Source organism: Pleurodeles waltl, chromosome 4_2 (assembly GCF_031143425.1).
Source record: "Pleurodeles waltl isolate 20211129_DDA chromosome 4_2, aPleWal1.hap1.20221129, whole genome shotgun sequence".
NCBI lineage: Eukaryota > Metazoa > Chordata > Amphibia > Caudata > Salamandridae > Pleurodeles > Pleurodeles waltl.
In genome coordinates this window covers 607,270,334-607,295,538 of record NC_090443.1, presented here as the reverse complement: position 1 = coordinate 607,295,538, position 25,205 = coordinate 607,270,334, and the positions used below count along the sequence as shown (strand labels likewise).

Below are 25,205 nucleotides of genomic sequence, written 5' to 3'. Positions count from 1 at the left end.
TAGCGAACCTTGAAAAGGCTCAAGATCATTTCCTTGTTTTTGCAGGTTAGTCAATTTAAAGTTGCTATGAAAAATGCCACTTATGTTCCTTAACATTTAATCCCAAGCTCTGCCAGAGCACATAAAGGGGGTTATTCTAACTTTGGAGGAGGTGTTAATCCGTCCCAAAAGTGACGGAAAAGTGACGGATTTACCACCAGCCGTATTACGAGTCCATTATATCCTATGGAACTCGTAATACGGCTGGTGGTATATCCGTCACTTTACCGTCACTTTTGGGACGGATTAACACTCCTCCAAAGTTAGAATAACCCCCAAACTGTTTTAGTACCCCAAGTATAAAGATGGTTTGGAAAGACTTGCAGGATAGGATAGGAAATAAACATAAAAAAAGGTCTACAACTTAACTGCTCAATGATGTCTCTGCGAGTAGAACTAATATTAAAAAAAAGAAAAGCTAATTCTTGGCTGAATACGTTTATTTTATAAAGCCCGTCACAGACTCAATCAAGAACGGCTAGATTTAAAAATAACACAATATACAAGTTGCAACCCAGTCAGCAGTGATAGCCTGGATAAATATGTTAGACAAAAGAAACACATAATTCATGCTATTAATGTACTGGTGATAACAGTATCACATTGTCGTTGTCGTCTGCGGTTTACTTCATTAAACATTCAACAGTTCTAGAAATGGTATTTTAAAAACAGATATGGCCAGTAAATTGCAAAATATATGAGTACCGAGTGTAGGACCCTGAAAGAAAAGAGACACAGTCATTAAGGTTATATTTTTGTGTTATTTTAAATCTAAGACATTACAGAAGATCTCAACATTTCATCTTTCAAAATGGCCACTTCAAGAATCAAGCAATGTGCATTCAGGCAAACATTGACTGGTTCAAATAGATTTTGGAAACTTTCTACTAATGGAATGTAAAGCATTAATTTCACCAGCATATCTTACTTACTTACAAAAAGATTGAAACTTTGCAAGTGATATTTGAAGTGTTATTTCCACAGAATTGAAAAAGGATGTTTTTTAAGCAACGTGTAGTTTCGTTTTTCACAAACAAACTTCATAGGTATGCTACTTATGCCAATAGCAATGAATTAAATACTGATTTTGCTAAACATATTTTATGTTCTACGTGGATGCTAGAAGAGACGTATGGGGTTATTTAGGCATTGGTGGGCTGTGCTCCCTTCTATGAGGGCAGCGGACGCATGTTCTCTGCTGCCCTGTTGGACTACAGCCCACCATATTCAGAGTTCTCTACCAAGGAAGAATGAGATCTCTGTGCACTGCACTCAAAGAAGCTGCCTTGATTGCAGCTCCTCTAAAGGCCCCGAAACTCTGGTGTGCAGGTGTCATGTCTAATGCAGCCGTACAGTAAAGATATTTGCATTTCAAAAACAAACTCACTAAGTGGGAGTTTGTTTTTGAAAACTAGAAGATATGTCCCAGACACACCTAGAGTTTTCGCCCATCCTGTGAGGGGTCATTTATCCTATTTCCTGTTTGGGACCTCCACACTTACTGTACTGGTGCTGAAAAAAGAAAAAAATACATTGTAACATCCGTCCTGAATATGGCGAGTGATCTGACATGGCCCAGCGTTTTTCAGTCAATGGTTTCTGCAGGTATAGCCAATGGAGGATCCGTCATTGGAAACATGGTGGTTCCCTCAACTCTAAAACAGAGTGTGGAAGCATGAATTTGAGATGCAGGGTATTGCGCCACATTTGTGGAGGAGCACCCTCCCCTCCTAACTCTAAATAAGGCCCTTAGTACCTAGTGATGTTGACTAGGATTTTTGCCAAGTGAATGTTTTTTGCAGAAATTCAGAATTTATTGATGTTTAATGAGAATTATTCCAAATATACAATTTACACAGAAAAACATTATAAAAAATCCATTTCGGGGGACTTTGATCCCATGAGGCCAAATGTTACACATGACCCCCCAAAGCCAAAGTTACCCCACAGTGTTTGTGAACCAAGGGGTGGCCATAAGAAGACCCCTGACACCGTCTCAGCATTCTTAGCATTCTTAAGCATCTTCTCCATCCTGTATCCCTTGCATCAGGACCATTTATTCCAATGGCAATTCACCCACAGAGTTTAGAACTGGATGGATGGATGACTGATTTCCTTGTGAGGTAACTGTTCTGTTGGACCTTATTGGACTCTGTGACTGGCTCCAGTCGGAGTTGGACTACACAAAAGTGGCCCTTATAGCCATTTTCAAGTTACATGTTGTAGCTAACCCTGAACTGCGAGTCGCTGTAGACTACAAATATTTACTGCTCCAAGAGAAAAGATGTAATTTATTGTGTCTTTAAAAATTCATACCTCTCGAACTCGCCAGTGGATTTTTGTCATTGAATAGTCTATTTAAAGATATAATACAACTTATTTTTATATATTGGTGTTGGATTTTTATTGTGTTGCATTTTCTTACTTTTTGAACTGATTTGGTACTTTTTTAATGTTTTACATTTGTTCCTTTGATGAAGCTTGACTGCTCTGAACCACAGATACACAGACTGAGCCAAGGGTTTACAAACAAACCTGACGTTACCAGATACAGAATTGTGACTTTATCACATGGTGAGGTTGCACAGTGTATTCAAATGTAGATAGCATGTGGAGCCCTTTACTTTAATTTTAACATTATTTGTTGCAAGCTGCTGAACAGCCATCAGTATGAGGTGTTTACTATTCTGGCCATTCTCCTTTACAAAATGCATTCATTATTATATTCCTCTGCTGATAATGTGGTACCAAACAGGAGATAACTTCATAAAGCATATACCCAGGGCAGTTAAACCTATGAATGGGATACCTGAGGATTTGTCTAGAATTGCATATATATTTCATCACCAATGGGTGACCAATTCACCCTTTAAAACACACTTGCCATAGATCATTCGAAAGATTTGTCTACTGCTTTGATACGTTCAAGTTTCATAATTTTGCTCCTGGAATAGTGTCTCCAGTCTCTGGCTGGACCTCATGTATAATGAGATTCAAAGTGCTGACATTGCAGCATAGGAAGTTATACTGGAGATTTTGGGAGGCCATGGACATTCAATTGTAGGAAACCCCTTCACCCGGAAACTGTTGATGGGAGCTGAGGAGCCAGCCCTGTTATCTGAGGACTTTCGTAACAGCAGTAGTGCTAACAGAACTTGTTGGTAAACCTTGGACTATGTAAAATACAACAGAATAGCTGGCAACAAGCATGCTGTCCCCAAAACGTACCCAAACTCAGCTGTCTTTTCTTTGCTCTTTTCCCACTCAGAGCTTTATGGTGTGAAGTGCAGGGCTCTGCAACACTCTTTAGGCATAGCTGTTATATCTTGTGTGAGTGGGAATGTTATCTCATGTGTCACCTTGTTCCTGTCATTCCCTGCCGTGTGTTTCTTGTGTGGAATATTATGTATGTAAGCTATTGTTGCAAACATTGAGGAGGAAGGAGGAAGATGGTAGGAAAAGGGAAGCAGCACTTGAGGAGCTGTGTTGTAAGTTGAAATAACCTTACTTCAAGTGGTGATGTCATTTTATTATTGGCAACAAGATGTTCATCTTTTGACCCACAACAGAGGACCTATGAAAACCTAGAAGGACATTTTGGTGAGTTCACTATGGACCTTTTTTGATCTGTTGATAGTACCCGCATCCAAGACATGCCAGATGCATCTGAGGATCAATGTTGGGTGCATAGTGTCCATGCTTTGTGGGGTCTTCCTGAAAATGAACCACCATCTTCTCCAGCATACGGGCAGTGTACCCACAGAACATGGAGCATGAGGCAGCCATACTGAAGAGGCTAAATCCTGGCATCTTCACTAATTGTCAGTTTGTGCTAAGGTGCTAAGCACAGTTTATCCAGGACTAACTGTTTTAAAACAATTTGCTTTAAAGCACATGGGAGCACATTTACAGGGAAGTGGTGCATCATAGATGATGCAGCACTTTTCTTACGCCCCCCCACCGCAACCTGACAACTCCATGGTTGTCCTGTATTTACCACACGGCGCACCATAGCAGTGGTTAGCACAGTAGCGTCAAAACATTTGATGCTATTGTGGCGCTTTGCAGCAAAGCACAGGGAGGGCCATTGAATATAATGGGTGCGTCATTTTAATGCCTGCTCCGAGCATGCGATAAAAATGAAGCAAAACATGGCGCAGTGAAATCTTGTAGATTGCACTGCGCCATTTTTTACGGCCTCCCACCACCAGACCGTCCCCCCTTGCATAAATTATGCCTGGTGCAGGCATAATGTGCTGCAAGGGGTTACAAAGTGGCGCAATGCAAGCATTGTGCCACTTTGTAATTATGGCGCGTCAGAAATGTCTACCTATCGCCACACCAACGTAAAAAAAAATATGTGGAGAAATAAAGGTGCAAGGGGCTTGAAAATATGCCCCATGGGGTGTAAGCAGCTAGCCCAAATTCTACAGAATGATGGTGAGTTTGCATTTCTATGTTGCTATTTTTTCAGCTTAAACAAAAGTGCTTGATTTGTGATTTCCTCACTGTTGGTTTGTGAACTCTACGTTGCAATCTATACTCTACATTACATGCTCATACCTGTTCTGGTTACAAGGAGTTACTGATTAACTCCTCCACTCAGTTTTCAGTTCTCATACTAGCTTATAAGTGAGCTGCTGGAATCTGATTAAATTGTAAAATACTATTGTTATGTTCGGTATTCAACTGGTAAATCTGCCATCTTGTGTTTTACGATGTCCAACAGAACCACCAGTCTGCAGGAAGCAGTGGTTTATAGATGTTAGTGTTTACCTAGTAGCCATTGATCGCTACTAATTCTGTCTAGAAGAGAAAGTAATGCATGGTTGAACATTGCCTGGGTATGGAGAGGCAGAAGATTTCTGAGCATCCTCTCAGTGGCATTCCTCTTGTAGATCAATAGTATGCAAAGAAGGAAGAATCAATAAAAAGGTTATTGAAACATTTCTCAGATGTTTTAAGAATAAAATACAGAAATATTTGCTCATGTCTAAATATCTAACGCTTCAGAGAGACATCTCAGGAATATTTGAAAGTGCTGAACAAATTATATTGTCTTGATGGCCGATCCCACAAACTATAGTTGTAATACTAATGACAGAAAAATTGCTGCCAACAAATGTATGTTGCAGCTGACAAATTGAAATGGATGCTACAGACCTAGTTCACATAAGGCCATTGTGAACTTTAAATGATATCCCTCATTCAAAACAAACGTAGTAATTATGGGGTGCAGGTACTTTTTCAAGAATATGTTGTATTCCCAACAAGAAGTGGGTAGTAGCATAGTAATTGTTGAAGAAGAACTGCAAAAAAGTATGAACAACATGGTATTGACAATTAACACAATTGAAAGTAACATCATAAGGATCATTTATAGCTAGCATCTGGTTAGATGGGGAACCAGTCAATGTGCTAATGTACTACATTGCTCGAGTTACTACTATCTTTATCAGTCAATCAATACTTATTTCTGTTTAAAAATTCATATACAATCAAGATACATCAACATCAGTTTAAATTTAAACAACATATCATCATTATGAAAAATCAAGGAAAGGTATGTAGAGTGCAATTAGCACCTTGAGTCGATGTAGAAGGTGTTCATTGAACTACTATGTGTCTTTAATCAGTCCCACTTTTTGGTCATGTCTTCTAAACTTTGTGACCTTGCATATTGCATACTTGTTTGCACCTGCGAATAGAAGTATGACTTTTAGATGACATCAGGGAGAAGGTAGCAGAACATCCTCAACTCTACAAGTTGAGGCATATGGGTAGTAGCCGCAGCTAGGGTTGACACACCTTACAATATCTCTAAAATGAGTGCACCAACCTGTTGCTGCTACATCAGGATGCAAGTTTTAAAGAAAGTGAAAGTAGTGCTTAGGCTCAATGGCCAAAAGTGCAAGAAAACTAGTGGTTGTCTTCATTCAATCCTCTTTTTTAGGTTTATGACCTGTTTCATTGGTATCAATAAATCCACAAAAATACAATAGCCCACCTACATTCACTTGCCGGTGGGAGGTTACCAGGTTAAAGATCATGGGCTAGTAAAACACAGAGTAGCTACACAACAGAGAGAGAAGGGTGGGGAATAGCACAGAGGGGTGGGGTGGTGAAGGAGGGAAAGGGTAGACACAATTTTCAAGCTGTGTTGTCTGTGGAATGCATATGGCTACAAAGCTTAGCAGGCAGTAGATCTTGAGGTATCTTGGTCTAGGTGAGTCAGTCAGAGGATATGCAGGTGGGCAGGAATATTCTTAGCATTCGTCTGAGAGGTAACAAATACAAGGTCCCCCAGCTTTTATCAAACAGTGGTGATAAATGGGTCACTACCACCATCAGCTTTTCCATTCCTAGTAGCTCCCATAACTTCTGCAGCCAGTCCAGTTGTGTGGGGGCCGCATCCGTGCCCCATTTAGAAAGGAGAACCTGTTTGGCGGCTCCCAGTCAAGGTGATTGCCCGCCCCTTAAGAGATTTCAGAGGATACGTCAAGGGATTAGGGGAATCTGGGAATGTCTATCTCAAACAAATCGTTCACCACAGCCAGCAAAGCATCCCAGGAAGATTCAAGTTTAGGGCATTGCCATAGGATGTTAGTGAAAGTGACCATCTGTCTGCAGTTGTGCCAACATGCTGTCTTTATTCACGTTTTTACTGAGCAACGCTAGCTGGTGTGAAGTACCAGTAATGGGCAATCTTTAAAAACATCTCTTTGCTTGTAATGTTACAGGCTGAGGCATGGGCAAATGAAGGCTATCTCTCCATTCTCTGTCAGTAAAGGTTTGTTCACATTCACTTTCCCACCTGTGCCTCGCGAGGACTTCGGAGGAGTGGTGAGGAAGGTGTATATATAGGAACAAATATGTTTGCCGGAAGTGCTCATAAGGAGACACTTCTTGAAGGGCATGAGGGGGTCGGCATGCATGTGGGTGCAGCCAGGGCTGTGTTAGCCAGTGGGAGATAGCCATATACTGCCAGCGGACTGTAGGCAGGACCCCAAATGCCAAGTGAATCTGTGGGAAGTCTATGAGGCTATTCTCATCAAAGAGGTCCCCTATCCGTTAGCAATTGGCTTCTGGCCAGGTGACGAACACCGCACCATGTAGTGCCGGGGGGAGGGGGAAGTCTGCATTTCCTACAATATACACACCCTCCGGTCTATGTTGTCTCGGCATCCATGGCACCTTCCAGAACAGAATGCCGGCCAAGGCCTGATCAATAAAATACCATTATTTTCCAGTACTGGGTCGAGACCACTCCGCCATATCGCGTAACTGCTCTGCCTGGTAGTAACACTGTAAATATGGGATACCAAGTCCTTCCTCTGTCTGAGAAAGGTATGCTTGCGATTTAGCCATCTGTGTATTCTTGCCACCCCAAATAAAGTCCCAGATAAGGACTTGCAACTGATCACGCACCTGCGGAGGAATTTGAAGAAGTACTGTTTGCATTGCATATACGACTTTTTGTGGGAGGGTCATCTTGACTGCTGCCAGGTGGCCCAGCCAGGAGGGGCCAGGAGTTTTTCATCTGGAGAGGTCGGACCTTGTAGCCGTCAAGTGGCTGTCATAGTTACAGATCACTGCACGGTCAGGTGTGGGATGGATGCAAAGGCCTAAATATGTGATTCCTTGGGTGAACCAAGTATAGGGGAAGTCCACCGTAAGTTGCCTTTGAGTAGCCTTAGGTAGGGTCAGGTTGAGTATGGAGGACTTCTGAGGGTTAGGCTTAAAAACAGACGCTCTCCCGAAGGCCTCCAGTTCCTCTGTCAACGCCCTTAAAGATGTATGGGGGTCAGATAGTGTCAAGAAAACATCATCAGCATATTGCACAATTTTATGATCCTTACCCAGCATGTGGATGCCTGCAATTTGTGGATGATTGCCAATTCATTCCACAAACTGCTCCATAAAAAGGGCAAATAATAAGGGTGACAGAGGGCAACCCTGCCTGGTTTCCCGAGTGATTGGAAAGGGTCTAGACAGGATCCCATTGTCCTGTACTCTGGCTTTGGATGAAGCATAGCAGCACTGGACCCAATGACGGAACCACGGTCCCAGACCCAAGCGCGTCAGGACAACATGAAGATATGGCTAGTGTACCCAATCAAAGGCCTTCTCTGCGTCAATAGACAGAAGGATAGCAGGGATCTGGGAATGTTGCATTTTGTCCAGAAGGTGGCAAATTGTTTTGCGCTATCACTGGACCCCCTCTCTGGAATAAATCCAGTTTGATCAGGATCCACCATGCCTTGCATATATTGAGCTAGTCTATGTGCCATGATACGTGTGAAAACTTTAGCATCAACATTCAATAGAGAAATCGGGCGATAGGAGGCAAAGTGCTTGGGGTCCTTACCTGTCTTGTGAATCACTGTAATGGAGGCAAGCTGCATTTAGTTCTTCAGCACACCATTAGTGCTAAATGTATTGTACAGACAAGCTAACATAAGGGCCAGTAGTGAGCTAAATGTTTTATAGAATTAGTCACAGTATCTGTCTTGCCGAGGGGCCATACCCAGCTGTAAGTCCTGTATGGCCATAAGAACCTCATTAATTGTGATTTCTTTGTCCAAGGTAGGGACAGCGGCCTGTGGTATGCCTGTCAACGGACCTGCAGACAGGTAGGTAGTAATATCGTCGTTGTGGAGGGCCTCATCTGAGTAAAGAGCAGTATAAAACCGCTCAGACACATGTGCAATACATTCATCCTGGTATAATGGGGCACCATCCAAGCTCATTAATTCATTCACCCTACCGACCATAATCTGAACACGTAGGCGATGGGCCAGCAGACTTCCTGCCTTCTTCATCCCCAAATAATATTTCTGTTTCGTCCAGAGGAGTGAATACTCCGCTCTATTCGTGTCCAGCACTTTCAATTGCTTCCTAGCAGCGGTCAACTGACAGCGGATCACCAATGAGCCAGACTGCTTGTGAGAATCCTCCAATTCATATACCTTAATTTCTAGTTGGTTGTGCAAGGTATGTCAATCAGTGTTAAAGTGAGCACCAATGGTAATGAACTGGCCCCTCAGGACTGCTTTCAGGGTCCCACCCATACAGGTGAGATGTGTATGGTCAGTGTGTTAATCTCTAAGGAGGCGGCGATCTTGGCTGAAATTTCTGTAATGTTAGATTCGTGAGTAAGAAGTCTTGTGTTGAGGCGCCAAGCCCGCGCAGGTGAGGGGACAGTAGGAAGGATGCAACAAAAAATAACAGGGGAGTGATTAGACAGAGCAGCCACATCAATCTCCACCTCTGCTGTCGCAGTTGTGATACAGGTGGAGGTAAGAAAAAGGTCTATGTGGGCTTATGTCTCATGTGCAGCTGAGAGGAATGTGTAGCTTAGGTATGTCGAATGGGTATGTCGTCCTATGTCTGTCATGCCTGCATCTGTCAGCCATTGTAGAAAAGCCGGCATAAAAGCACCAATTCGGCCCAGTCTTTGGAGCAATCTATCCTGTCCGTATCTACAAGAATGTCTATATCTGGCGCGGATAACACCTGCCCAATGGCGTCCCGTAGAAACCCATGTCCTTTCAGATCTATTCGCAGGGCTAAAAGCCTGCCTGGTAGTTCAGTATGGACTAGGATCACTCACCCCAGAAAGTGGGTCACCAGTAAGATTACAACCTGGGCCCTTTTCGCTGTCCCAAAGGAGAAGTGTTGGAAGTCAAACCACCGGACGCGTAAATGCTTCCAGTCAGACTTGGGCAATTGAGACTTCTGTAAGAGACCGATATCACATTTCGCATCCCTGAGAAAGGACAAGAGTGCCAGACACTTCACTGCAGCATTAAGTTCTCGAACATTAAGGCTAAGAATAGTAATCATCTACATGGAAGAGCAGGTAGAGCCAATGTGAGCCATGGTCGAACAGGGAGGGGGGTAGACTGGGCCTCCAGCCAAGACCTACAATATGGGGTGTCTGTGTCATAAAATTGTAATGAGAGGAATCCAGAAAGAAAGGGGAGGAGTAAAACAAGAAACTGTTCAACAAGCAGGTTCACCGCCTGGGAACAACCAGAACTACTCTTTGAGGGTCAATGTCATTAGCAGCAATCTTGTCAACCCTCAGTTCAAGAGTAGAGCCACAGAGCTCCCCCTCTGTAAGCAATACTTGGCCAGTGGGGAAGGAGCCATTATACATACTGGAGTGATAGCCGTGAGGGTCGGTTCGGTGGGCACTCCGCCATATTGATAGGGGTTCTAGACCACCACCATGGAAGCTAGTGCTCACTGTCAGCTTCTATGGCACTTTCTTGGTGTTGCACCTGTCGGAGCAGCGCCTCCCGTTCCTCATGACTTTCAGTCTCTAAGTGTTTGTATCTTCTTCTTCCTTTGTCAGGCAGAGCGGCGCTGATCAATAGGGATGGTGGTTGAATGTCTTACAGGAGGTGAGGCCGGAGTGTCTCCTATCAATGCAGACATTTCCAGCAGCCAGCAGGCTTCCTCAATAGTACTGTTGTGTAGCCATTTTAGTTATAGCTCCATATATGTTATTTTAGCAAACTAGGCATGTCGCTGTGCACTTTAACCTAGATGTATTTTATTCAGCTTTGTTTATTATTTTAACAATAGCCACATTTGCAGTCTTGTTTTATTACTCTCTATCTAGCTGTTCTTTGCCTAGATCAGCACTGCGTTCTTAAACAAGATATTTCTTTCACTCTATGCTTTTCTCAAGGCTGCAGTAAGATAGGTTGCCGGAAAACGTGGTAATGCTTGTCTCTAGTATTCATAGAAACATAGACATCCTTACGTAGAGACATTTTCTTATAACATCAGCTGTTCTATTATAAAAATACTACTCTGTCCCATACATGTTACAGGGAGATTCCAGCAAGATGACCACGACTGCATGATGATTGCTGAATGGCTTCGCTACAGCTGCTTATGTAGACTACAGGCCTCTTGCTCAGGTATGAGGAATGATGTCTTCCCAGGGGAACCTGAAGGGCAGAACTAGAGCTTACCATGCTGTGCTGTAACATAGCCTAGGTAGGAATTATTTTAATGACTCTAGTGACAACATGGTAGCATTATTTTTATGCTTTACTCTACTTGTCACAATTTTAATCCTGTCAAAACGTAATCGTCCTGGTTATTGCAGTACATGCTTTATTATCTAAGATGCAGTTGCTTTATTAAAACCCTATTGAAACGTATACTGCCTCTGATTGTCCTTGTATATATGAGACTCATGTAAATGAGAGAAACGGATGTGATCTGAGGGTCCCCGATTTCCCTGAGAAGTCAATTGTGTCATGCTCTCGGCTGCCCAATCATCCCTGTTCTTGGGTGAAGATGAGGCACTGCTAGTTGGCCAGAGCAAAACCTGGATTAGGCCGACAGGTGTCACTTGTAGTGGGTTAGACTCAATCCCCCACAGTGCAAGTGATCCTGCCACTCAAATCCAGTAGTCTCATTAGAATAATGAGAGCCTACGCGACATGGCGCGGAACGTGGGGCGCCATGTCTCATAGGCTCTCACTAGTTGAACTGGTAGATGAGGTGCTATAACCCAATTTTTCATCTCACAAGGCCCGCAGAGGCTTGTCTTTCATGAACATTTCTGATATACCAATTCCTGATGAGATTGTTTGGGATAAAACCACATTTGATATATACGGCCCCACAGAGTTCCTTCAAATACCATATGTGTTTAAACTTTCAATGAACAATGTAATAACACCCTTAGTTGTATCTGATGACTGGGATGTGAAATAAGTTGATTCTATGATGACTGAATTGCAGTACTTTACTGTATTTGAAAGTGAGATGTTTATCAATCTAAAGAGAATTATGGTGATATGTTTTGCTATAATTATTATGGGCACCATTTCATTCACAGAGCAAGTACACCAAATACTATTTTTAATTGCACACAATGGGAACACTGTCCAACTCCACCACAAGGGAGCTCTAAAACATATTCTGAAAAATGTGCATATTTGTCTGGGCACAATGTTAATAATGCTGAGTCATATTATTTTAAATTGCCATCAATGGAAAATGTACACATATTATTGACAGATACGAAATTCATTTATTCAGTTTCCTTTGTTTCCCAGTTGGCTATAGAAGGCTATGAATATTGGCTAAAGTCGATTGACTTAAAAAGTGTGTGGAGAACAAAAAATTGGCAATTAAGGGGGAAGAAAGCTTTATTTAGAACATGCCTGATACCTGTTCAAATTATCTTTTTCAATGAAACTGTACAACAGACAAGCTGTTTAGGCTTAGCAAAAATTAAGGAATTGAATGTGCCCAGTATTCCTGCCCCTGCAAAATTTTACAAATTACAAAAGTATATAAATGCAACTGAAGATCAGCTCGATGAATGGGTCCAGAATGGCACATGTAATGCTTCACTGTCAAGTCCTGGCGGGTGGTTATTGTGGCCAATAGATACTAATGGGTGCCATAAACGTTTTATAATCTCCACAGGGAGTTTTAGAACAAGTAGGCCGGACCCTTGCTTTGTGTCACTCGAACATGCGGGTATAGTAACAACATACAGTGTAGGAAAACTATGCCAGTAATGGCTGGAGAGTTGCTCACTAGATGCTGTTAGAGAACACCTCAGTCTCCTGTCAAATAACACTGATTTACAGGACTTCCTGTTATGCCCCAGAAAACAATGCAGAAAGTGCTTTTTATACGCAGTATATAATGAAATTTGGAACTTTTCCCAACAAGAAGCTGCTGCCCGGTTAAGGCAAATAGATCAGAAAAACGTACAGAAGGCATTAGCTGTTGTAGATATTGGGATTAATACCCTGTCCGACCGCATATACACTTTAAACAACATGGTTTCTTCTGCAATAGACATAATACAAAGTGATATCTCTTCTTTACACCACGGACAGAGTCAACTAAGGTCCATTATGCAGTTGGGTCGAACACTACAAACATTGGAGGGAGGTCGCGTTCCCTGGCAACACGTCAGCACGAGGGACATATTTTCCACATTTAATTTAACACAACAACAACTAATGGCTAAGAAAGAAGCAACTTATGTCATGTTAAATATTGAAAAGTTCTAAAAGTTGCCTTTTACTGTGGCCGAAATACCATCTGCTGAGTGGTTAATACACGGGGTCATTAATCTGCCTATTTCAACATTTCAATTCACGTCCTGCTTAAAACACATTGCAGTAGGCAGATTTGAAAGGCTAGGAGATAGTTACATTCATGAGGTGTGGGAGATGCCCTTCTCGTACACATGTCTCAGTGGCATGAAAGAGGTCTTTCTTAGCAGCAGTGAATGCAAGACTTCTGTCAGCCATTCAATGGTTTGTAAACAACTGTCCTTGCACGTGTGTGTAACGCTTCAGCAGCAAACTTGCCTTGTTATCTGAAGGGAGTTCCAGTCCCCTTGAATAGACCTGTGTTCCAGGTGCTCTCAAATGGCACCTATGTCCTCCTCAATAGTGAAAACTGTTGTGGGATGCGGGCTAGAATAGTTTATATTGTTTCGGTCTCTAAGATTGTTTCATGCTGCAGGAACGTATTTTCCTCCCACAAGACAGGGGAAGTAGTTGAGATTTGGCCCCATATCCCTACTTCAAATGTGAATTTTGACAAGTTGAACAGACTCAAGCCTTTATAGTTCCAGCAGAGACACAGTTCCTTTTAAGTACCAACTTTCCGAAACACTTTGGTGAGCTCGTGGGATGAATATTTAATGCGTCCAGTACTACCGGAATTGCAATTTGTTTAAGGCTATTGGTTCTGGTTTCGTTCACATCTTCTCCGCTATATTCGGTTAATACCATCAGCTATCACTCAATACTCGCCAGTATTTTCGTGGGATTTCCAATAACTTTGGCTATAATAGGTGGAATTTTGCTATTGCTGCTTTTTCTGCACATTGGCTGTGCCTACACAACAAGGAGGACAGAAAGCGCTCCCACTAGTGCAGCTGTGTCGTGAATGAATGATGCAGTACTTTGGAGCAAAACGCCTGGAGCAACTGGAGTGTGACTGGTCCCTACTATTCAGACTGGTTTTGCATTGTGTGCAGCCCATGTTTCGGTGCCTCTGGTTCTCGTTCGAACATGCACTGCAAGTTTGTCTTTCTAAATAGTGCTTGCTTTCATTGGACGCTGATCTGTTGATGTTCTCGCTCAGGGCTCATTACCAGACATGCGCGTTGAGGGTGTGTTTGCTACAGGAAGCTGCTTACGAGTTGCCCTTCATGGAGTATGCAGCTTTAAACTCATTGTGGGGCACACCACGCAATGCTGCTGCCTTGGCTGGAGCTCCGGCTTTGGAACACAAATGCTCCTTTGTTTTCCTTGGCCATGAACTTCCTACTTTACCACCTGCCGAAGTGGAAGATCTCCTGTCTTCAGTTATCCCGGATTCGATTGGTGACTTCCAAAATGACTCTGACTCTTGAAATTCAGCCTTTTTACGCCACAGTTAACACTTTTAAATTGTCCTTTTTACACATGACCAAGTGTCTTTTTAACTTGTCATCATTGACATTCTTATACATATGCCTTAGGTTGAATTTTTGTAGCTTTTATATATAATTAGGCTTTCAACCACCTTTGAACCGGCAAGGGGTTGGGTGTTGTGTAGCCATTTTAGTTATAACTCCATATACGTTATTTTAGCAAACTAAGCCTGTCGCTGTGCACTTTAACCTAGATATATTTTATTCAGCTTATTTTATTATTTTAACACTAGCCACATTTGCGGTCTAGTTTTATTTCTCTCTATCTAGCTGTTCTTTGCATAGGTCAGCACTGCGTTCTTAAACAAGACATTTCTTTCACTCTGTGCTTTTCTCAAGGCTGCAGTAAGATAGGTTGCCAGTAAACGTGGTAACGCTTTGCCTCTAGTGTTCATAGACACATACACATCCTTACGTAGGGACATTTTCTCAGAACATCAACTGTTCTATTATAAAAACACTGTCCCATACATGGTTGAGGGAGATTCCAGCCAGATGACAACGACTGTATGCTGATTGCTGAACACTTCGCTACAGCTGCTTATGTAGACTACAGGCCTCTTGCTCAGGTATGAGGGATGATGTCTTCCCAGGGGAACCTGAAGAGCAGAACTAGAGCTTAACATGCTGTGCTCTAACATAGCCAAGGTAGGAATTATTTTAATGACTAGTGACAACATGGTAGTATTATTTTTATGCTTTAATCTCCTTGTCACAATTTTAATCCTGTCAAGCTTCATCGTCCTGGTTATTGCAGTACATGCTTTATTATCTAAAATGCAGTTGCTTCATTAAAGCCTTATTGCAACATATACTGCCTAAGATTGTCCTTGTATATGTAAGACTAATGTAAATAAGAGAAACTGATGTGATCTGATTGACAACGATTTCCCTGAGGAGTCAATTGTGTCATGTGCTTGGCTGCCCATTCATCCCTGCTTGGGTGGAGATGAGGCACTGCTAGTTAGCTGCAGCAAAACCCTGATTAGGCCAACAGGTGTCACCTGTAGTGGGTTAGACTCAGTCCCCCACAGTGCAAGTGATCCTGCCGCTCAAATTCGATAGTTTCATTAGAATAATGAGAGCCTATGCGATAGGACGAATGCTCTTCAATTCGTTTTGCAAAACAAACTGATTGTGGAAGGGGTGCCCCCACTTATATCTGATGCCTTTCTCCCTTAGGGCCTCTGGCATGCGCCAATCCTCCTTTTTAAACATGTTTCATTGATCTCTAAGCCTTCCAAGCTGCATGTATATAAGCAACTACAGGTAGGCTTATGATTCTGATTAATATGAAGAAGACAAGGCCTATTTGTAGCGTATGATGATAAAAAGAAGAGATCTGGCTGGAGCAACACGTGGAGCAACCTTTCAGACATCTGCATAAAGTGCGTAGTTGTTTCAGCGCCACCAACATTACAGTGAAACAGGTCAGTGCCAGTGGAATCCTTGAGAAAGGCTTTGCTATAGGCAAGGACAGGAATAGATCCTGTTCTAAATTTCAAATACAATTACCTGTTTGCTCCAGAACAATAATATCAAGATAAGGTTAAAAAGAAATTCCATGTTTTATTTCCAACTATTGCATTAACTGGCTTTTCTTGGTTACAAATTAAAGTCATTACATTAAAAAAATAAGCAAGGGTACTTAATTTTTCAAAATACGCTTAATAAATACTTGTCAAAACAACAATTTAATATAGAATCAGTTAAGTTAAACACTCACAATAACTTGGGCCCTCATTACAACCCTGGCGGTCGGTGGAGAAATGGCAGTAATACCGCCAACAGGCCGGCAGAAACAAAAATGGCATTACAAGCATGGTGGTGACCGCCATGCTAAACCGCCACTTGTCCACTCCGACTCCCAGGGTAGAGACTTTGGTCTCCAGACCAGCGGCTGTCACTACACCGCCGGCGGTATCACGACCCTGCATACCGCCATGGATTTCATGGGGCTCTGTACCGCCACAAAATCCATGGCAGTAGGCACTATCAGTGCCAGGGAATTCCTTCCCTGGCACTGATAGGGGTCTCCCCCACCCCCGAGACCTCCCCCCCACCCCTGACCCCCCTACAACCCCCCAAAGGTGGCAGGACCCCCCTCCCCACCCCATCAACATTGACACACACCCCCTACACGCACACATACACTACAACCACACATACCTGCACACATCCAGACATTCTAACAGACATACACACATACACGCAAACATACTCACAGACATACACGCACACATACACACAGATATACAGACACGCACACATTTTCCACACACCCAGCACCCCCGCATGTATACATGCACTCAAACACCCCCTCTACACACTCACACGCACACTCCCATGCACGCACACAACACCCCCCTCCCCTAATGGGCGATCACCTTACCTGGTCCGGTGATCCTCCGGGAGGGAATGGGATCTATGGGGGCTGCTCTGCCGCCAGCTCCCCGTCACCAGACACCGGCACACCAAATCATGGAACGTGATTCGGTGGGCGGTGTTCTGATGATGTGGCGGTGGAGGTGGAGCAGCCTCCACTTCCCCGCCGACCGCCAGTATGGCTGCTGGCGGCTCTCCGACTGAAAAAGGACGGAAGGCTGCCAGCAGTCATAATACGCTGTGCGGAAAACAGACTGCACTGGCGGTCTTCAGCACGGTGGTACCTCAGCGGTCTTACAAAAAGACCGCCAAGGTTAAAATGAGGGCCTTGGTGTTGTTCGAATTCCCTTTGCAATAAAAACCTTCCTCAGAAGTTTCCTTCTGTCATGCAAGAGAGCTGGGACATGCAAACCAAGTGAACCATATCCACCTTGCAGGCTCCACATAGATGACAGTGGCTTTGTCCGCTGGTCCTAAACCAAGAGAGACTGTGCGGTATGGCTGGCAAATAACCAAAGCAAAAAATAATAAACTTCTGTCTTTGGAACAGTGAGTAACCAGAACCAAGGTAGGGCTGAGAATTTAGGAACTTAAAATTCTGTAACACTATCCAGGCATGAGATCTTTTGGACAGTGTTGTCTTGTCTGCCTCTACTGACAACTTTTCATTCCATTGATCAGTTTTCTTAGGGCAGTAAATGGTATGTTCAAGTACCAAAATAAATCCAGACCGAAAGTTTGTATAGCAGACCCCAGATACAGACCGCCAATCAATGAGGGGCAGTTTATTAATGTAGACCATAACACTGTGTTCATTGAATGTCTGTCTTTGCTTTTTAGCCTATAATAGGTCTTAATATAGGCTCCTTGTCTGGCTACAGACTGTTTAATAATTTCAAAATCTAATCAAATTTGTGCTGGTGCATAATTTTTGCTCAGATTGAAGATGCACCTATATAGACTTAAAACTGGTATCTAGCTGGAGAGCATCACGGGCCCACAGTGCCTCACTGCCATAAGTCAATGTTGAAAATAGTTTAAAGTTAATGCTCTTTAAGCAGCGGCCTCGACATGGGCCTTCAATACCCTATACAGAGAGCGGAATGCCTGAGCCGTAGCATTACTGTTCTATTACATTTGTAGGTTTGAGGTTGTAATGAGCCTTTTTAATTCAGTACCAACCCCTGACATTTATATTCAGTTTGTGACCTGTTTATTGACATCCCTTTGGCCATGGAATACAGATTTTATTTATCTATTAGACATTGAAGGCCGATTTTCATTTGGCTCAGGAGTATGAAATCGTTGGCATATAACAGGTAGGAAAGATGAGAATTAACATGGCCCAAAACTATGGACACATTAGCCAGAAAAAGATTAAACAGGCGTGGCGCCAACATGCACCCCTATTTAAGGCCTTGATGCGTATAGATTTCCCTTGACAAACAGTTGCCATTGCCTATCATTTCTTAACCAAGTGTCTGTGTTAAAAAAAAATAATAATAATAATAATAATAATAATAATAGTATTATATCTCACAATAAGTGATGCGGTTTACGCTAGGTCATTAATATGAGCCAGAGATGATGATGTGGTACACATCCAAACACAGCCTTAAACTCAGTGAAGCATAAATATGGTGGCTGCGGCTTAGTTAGCATAAGATCGGAAATAACAGATATCCCCATTATATTGTTAACTGGGCTGGTTCCTCCTATAAAACCCGTTTGGTTTAAGGGGGTTATACTGAAGTCACATATCCATGTACAGAGATCCTCGAGAATGTAGGCTGCAAAATACTTTACTTCATTTTCAATTAAGACATAGTTGATAATCACTCAGCTTGGACCTATGACCCCCCCTTTAAAGATTGGATTGACAATCAACCCCTCCAGGGATCTGGGGCGGGCTGCGCCTGTATTACAGCATTAAAGACCATAGTCAGTTCTCCAGCTCGATAACTAATGTTTCACCTCAGGAATGCCATATGGGTCAGGGGCACCATCTAGTTGACCTTGGGATTTTTTTTTCAATTTGACATGATGTTATTCTTGGTGCTTCATTTGCAAGATTTTGGGGGAGACGGTCTGTTGTAAATAATGAGAGTTTGCTTGGATAAGTACATAAAGATGTTGGATTTTCCTTTTAAAAAAAATATATAAATATTTTTTAGTTTTATATAATACAACATTGCAGTAGTTAGAGTTACAATTATAGCACGCAGTGAGTAAAGCGTGGATCAGCTCTCAACATTACAGCAGGCATTCACATACAAGATCGGAGGGGTGCAGGACAGTTAGCCATTATTGTGAAACGCTCAGGGGCCAGTCCGGCTGTAAATCACAGGTTAGGGCAATCAGAGCTATTAGAGCTGTCACTATGATCACTCGTCGAGGGGGACATCGGGTTCAGGAGCCTGTCGCTCAAACTTTACCATATGAGGAGGTCCTCTCCCACCTTGTCATCACCTCTACCAAGCCTCATAAGAATTTCCTCTGTTAAGGACCATTCCGCCACCCCCCTGTGCCCGTTAGCTATCTCGGTGGGGGAGGGGGGGGGGAGGGGGGCGCTGGCCTATCCAAGTGATTGCCAGCCTGTGCCTAGCAAGTACCAATGCCATCCTATGACCTTTGGGCCTTTTGATGTTCCCTAACAAGCAACACTGAGGACTCACCACCGCCCGCTAGTTCAACCACTACCTGGTTCCAGAAGTCTTGTACTGCTCTGCAGCCCCAGGCCAAGTGTAAGAAGTCTGGTCCCAGGGTTCCACAACGAGGGCAGCAATCAGAGCGAGCGTTTGGTATGTGATTGGGAGCCTTGGGGTCAGGTAAGTGCAGCGCAAAAAGTTGTACTGTACTAGCTTGAAGCAGCTTTGCACGAAACTGACTGCATAAGCTCACAGACGCATGGCCAATCCCTGTCTTCCAAAGGTGTCCAGGTCTGCATCCTAGGCCACATGCACCGTAAGCTGGCCACCCCGCGTCAGCGCCCATGGCTTTATAAAGCAATTAGATCAAAAGGCTGCCAAGACAACGGGGTGCCCAAAACTTTGGAAGACCCGGGCACCGCAAGAAAAGTGGGCCATGTCTGTTTGGCCACATCTGCCAAGCCATTTTAGTGTAAGAAGTGTCCCAACCCCAGCACAAACTCTGGGTGTGCATCCTTGAAAGTAATGAAATTCTCATCGGGGTACAGATCCCCCAGTAAGTCACAGCCCCGCCCCTCCATTCCTGAAGGGACATATTGTCAGCCATTTGCTGGACCAGTGGCAGTATCCACACCAGCAACTCCTGGTCGAATGGGGGGTGGTCTCAAAACCACTGTGACAAGTCATTGCCAAAGTCGTGCTGTCTGCCACACTAACTGGCCTGGACTGTCCCCCCCAGCAGACGCTTCTCCAGCTGTCTCCAGGCACTAGCAGCGCACCACATGCAGCATGTGCCCAGCATAGAGATACAAATCTAGACGTGGCACCTGCAGGCCAGCCTCCTCATATCTTCTGGTCAGCATGTTCAAGGCCGCTATACTGTGTCTGCTGGCCCACAGCAAGGAAACAAGGATCAAGTCCAGCTGCCTGAACACTCTGGCTGGCAGGGGACAAAGAGAATTCTGACAGACGTATAAGCAGTGCAGCAAGAGCACCATCTTAGAGATGGACAGCCTGCCCATCAATGACAGCGGGAGTGTGTTCCAGAAAGTAATCAAGGCTCTCAACGAATCTAAAATTGTACCCATGTGATGCGCAGCTGTTGCATCTGAGTGTGTGTGACCATGGTCCCCAAGTACCTCAATTGTGCCAACTCCCAGTGCAAACAGATATCTGGCAATCTCTCCACTGGGGTTCTATCCAGTGGTGCAAAGGGGAACAGCAGGGACTTACCACGATTTATCTGGAGCCCTGACAAGGTCCCAAAGTAATCTGGTAAATGCAACAGGTTTGTCAAGGGAGTCCTGGGGAGCTGAGATAAAAAAGCGTGCCCTCTGAATACAATGATATGATGTGCTGCTTGTCACCTTATCGTATACCACAGTCCCTTAGCACCTGTCTAACCTGGACTGCTAAGGGTTCCATTACAAGTGCGAAGAGGAGTGGGAATAGGGGACAGCCCTGGCACGTTCCTTGGCCCAGGAACCAATTCTCTGAGCGACACTGCCCCACTCATACCCTGGCACTTGGTTTGGTATAAAGTAGCTGATTCCAGCCCTGGAGTGGTGGTCAGAATCCCATGACACACAGGACATTGTGCAGGTATCCCCAGTCCACACTAACAAGGGCCTTTTCCAGGTCAATGGAGACCAAGGCTATTTCGTCTCCGCAATGTTCAACCTCATGCATGACATCAGATAATCGCATGAGTTTCTTCCCGGTGTTATGAGCCAGGATAAGTCCACACTAGTCCTCGTGAACCAAGCTGATCATTTGGGGGGTCAGGCAGTTGGGCAGTAGCTTGCACAAGACCTTCACATCTGAAGTCTCATAGTAAGCAATCTATATGCCACAGGTCAGTTTTGTCTGGTTTTAGAAACATACAAATGCTCCCCTCCTTCGTAGTAGGTGGCAGCACCCCCTTTTTTCTTGCCTCGAGGAAAACTTTGAGCAGGCCTTGAGTGACTGTTGCAAAGAAGTTTTGAAAAAACTCAACTGGGAATTTGTTCCCACCTGGCACCTTAGCCCACGGAAACATACGCAGCACCAAATGCAGTTCTTCTATTTCAGTGGGAACATCAAGTTCCTCACCTGCCACCTCCCTGAGTTTGGGGATCCCAAATCCTTCCAGAAAGATCCTGTAACAGACTGATGCTATCCTAAGGTCTGTAGTATGCACCCAATCTAGATGATCCCCAAACCTAGACACAATTCCCACCCTGGCTGTAACACTGATGTCACCAGGTGTCACCAAGCGTGTCGTTGGGGACGGTGTGTACTTCGTATGTAGGATCTAATTCAGCAGCCTGCCTGACTTGTCTCCCTCCCTCTGTAGCTGCTGCCTATATTGCTTCAGTGTGTATTTGTCAAAGTAATCCCAAAGGTCCCCTATCCATCAGCGCATCTCGGATTCCCCCTACATGTGTCAGGGTTAGACTGGTCCCTAGCCAGCAACGCAGCCAGATAAGCTTTTCCTCTCCCAAGCTCTGCCTGAAATTGTCACCATACCCCACGACAGATCCAGGCAGGTTCCCTGCAGTACAGCCAGTCCATTCAGTGGCTCTGGGTGTCTTGGGGCCCCAGTTGATGTCCAGATGTCCAGATAGTCCATCAGGGCCCAGGAGAGCACCCCCTTCAGGAGAAGATCCATGAGTTTGTCCGCTGGCATCCTCCATGCAGCCTCCCTCCATGCATGACCCCCCTATTTCAATGTGCAGCAGACTGGGGAATGATCGGCTAGAAATCATGCCAGTTGTGTCACCTCTGTGTCCACAACCCATGGGATCCTGTCGACCAGTATCCTCCCCAGCCTGCTGTACATGTTGTGGGTTAGTGAGTAGCACATGTACTCTGTGTGGGATGACAAGCACGGCAGACATCCATTAAGCCCATCTTTCTCATAACCTCTGTAAATGCTGCTGTCATGAGGGGTTTGGTACCCTCCCTGGACAAAGTTCTGTTAAGGCCCCCATCTAACACACAATTAAAGCCTCCAAACCAGATAATGGGTGAGTTTGCCTCCTGTACCACCAGGGCTTGTATTGCCAGAAAGAAGGAAGGGTCATCTATATCTGGGGCATGCATGTTTAATACTGTCAGCTGCCTCCTGTCTAGTGTCTCCCTGCAATATCACATACTTGCCCTCCACATCAGCCTCAACATATGTTAAGGAGAATGGTGTACCAGGAGCCACCCAGATCAGCGTCCCCTGACAGAAGTAGAAAAGGAGGAGTGGAAAACCTGACCCTGTCACTTCCTGGCCAGGCGTGTGGCCCAAGCATTATCAACGCTTCAGGAAGGTAAGCACCCTGAATCTCTTTCTGTATGAGCTAAGCCCCTAACATTCCAAGACAGAAGTCTAAAGTCACCTCCCATCATCAGGACGGAGGTTCTGCAGGTGCACCTCTTACATGCCCTGGGCCCCCTGCGTCCGGAATTTGGGGATGGAACAAAACGGGGCCCGGTGCTCTGCACAGTGCCGGCTGTGGCATCTCTGGCACCACCCGGCACACACTTGCTGCACAGCAGCACTGTTGTAACTGCTTTCCGCAGGCTGCGATCTCAGGCCAGATGGCAGTCCTGGCAGCCGGTCACTTCTGCAGCAGTGCTGCTGTTGGGACCTACCGCTGCCAGCGGGCAGCTCTGCTTTGAGGTCGAGTACGTCTCAAGGGCTCCCTTCTCAGTGTCAACAGTGGCATCAGTGGCCCCTCGATTCATGTTGCAGCCCTCCTCTGCCACAGCTCAGCCCAGATGGCGAGACTTGGACCAGCTCCAGTCAGGCATCGGGGCACAAAGCCCCGGTCCTCCATCTCCACTGGTGGACCTGGCTCACAGGATCAATGCTGCAGGGCAGCTGTGGGCAAAGGAGTGTCCATTAGAAGTCAGGTGGGAGTAGCCGGCCCCTATCCACTCCAGCATGGGCTCTACTCCTCGTGGCCTGACTGGCCATTGAAAAAGTCTTCAGTCTTGAGTTGAGGGTTGAAGTGTCTGTAGAATTTGGTGATTTTGTTGTGGAAGAAATCTGCAATACTGTTGCATAGGTCCTAAGGAGAGATGTTACTTGTTGCCATTGCGTGGTTGGTAAATTCCTTGACCCTGCAGAAGAGTGCCTTATTGTTGTCGGAGTTAGCTTTGATGTGCGATGCCTGGGCTTTTTTTCCCTCTCACGTAGTTGGCGGTGGTATAGGTTGAATGTTAATTTGTAGGTGGTTCTGTCAGCTGGGTCTTTGTTGGTGCTGCACCTTCTCCCAAGGTGCTTGCAGTGGCCCTAGGCTGTCCTGAGGTCCTTGGTGCACCCACTGGCTTGGTTGGTGGATCTTCTGTGTTTCTTATTTTTGATGGGGGTAAAGATGTCAGTGCAGTCAGTAATGTAGGTGTTATAGCTTCTGACATCCTGATTTAAGGGCGAGGTGTTGGTCCATTCGGTCTCTGAGGTCTTGTTCCAGCTGTGACAGGTGGCATTGGGCTACGTCAGGTGAGAGGGCACGGGGTCATGATGATGAAGTGGGCGACTGAGTGGTTGGTTCATGTGAGTTCATTGGTGTGGGTGGAAAAGATGTGGTCGCTGGAGGTGAATATGGCGTTGAGCATGTGTTCTGCGATGTGCTTGGGGTCATGTATAAGTTGAGTGAGGCCGATGATGTTCAGGCTGTAGAGGGATTTTGGTGGAGTTAGAGTAAGTTGTGTCATTGAGGTATGGCCTCATAGACCTCCTCATCATTAAATACTTTGGGCTCTGTCTGCCTTGACTGTTAGTTAATAGAAGTAGAACTGTTTGAAGAAGGATAGGATGTGGCTTGATTCATTTGTGGTGCCTCTATCTGGTCTGAGTGTGCAGTGCAGAAAAGAGCGTGAGTCAACGCTCTGGATTGATGTGCGAGTCTAAGTTGATTGGTTGGGTTATCACAGCTCAATCTTATTAAGTCCCATAACGTTTTGCTATTATTTTCTTTTAGAGATTCATGGAGTGGAACCCATGCCTTATGATGTAATTTAACTTTTTATAACCTAAGTAAGCGTTTATAGTTCTTTTCTCATTTTTTTAAGATTGTCTTCACCATTCAGGTTAGCACATCCGTTTTTCAATACAATTGTGAGAGCTTGTTTATACTGAAGACATCCACCGTCGAACCACTCAAGATGGTGTGGTCTAAGGATACTATTCCAGGCTTCATTGCTCATGTAATATACTCTGGATGTTTTTTTAATAAGTATTTCAAAGTTCTGTATCTCAGATCTATCATACACAACCAAGGTGTTAACAAATGCTAGGTGTAGATGCCACTAATCTTTATTTTGAAATTAATTGGTTTAATTCCGAAATTTGTGAATCCAAGGTATGTTTTACTGTTTGATTTCAAGGTCACATTTCTATAATTAAGATGGATTTGTTTACCAGACAAGGTAAGGAAGTGAATTGTATAAGTATTGACAATAATAAAGGGTCATGGTTACTTTCTAGTCCTAAATCCATGATCATATCTGAAACGAGATGCCAGGCTTCTAGAGACAGTAAAACATAGTCAATTATGCATTTACATTTATGTTACAAAATCTTTAACATCAAATTAGATGGAGGAAAATAGACATTAAAAATATCCATGTCCCATTTGTCCCTTTTTAGCAATAAATGTTGGACATTATCATTTATTATG

At 44.2% G+C, this 25,205-nt stretch overlaps 1 protein-coding gene across 3 annotated transcripts in view; it reads right to left on the bottom strand.

Annotated features, from left to right (window-relative positions):
* Positions 1-262: 262 nt before the first annotated feature.
* Positions 263-25,205, bottom strand: part of LOC138294190 (putative ferric-chelate reductase 1) — a 173,259-nt gene continuing 148,316 nt past the window's right edge. For all 3 annotated transcript variants that reach the window (XM_069233352.1, XM_069233353.1, XM_069233354.1), the window contains exon 6: positions 263-757. In XM_069233352.1, coding sequence (XP_069089453.1) covers positions 671-757 — 87 coding nt within the window. In that variant the 3' untranslated portion in view covers positions 263-670. The remainder of the gene's footprint in view (positions 758-25,205) is intronic.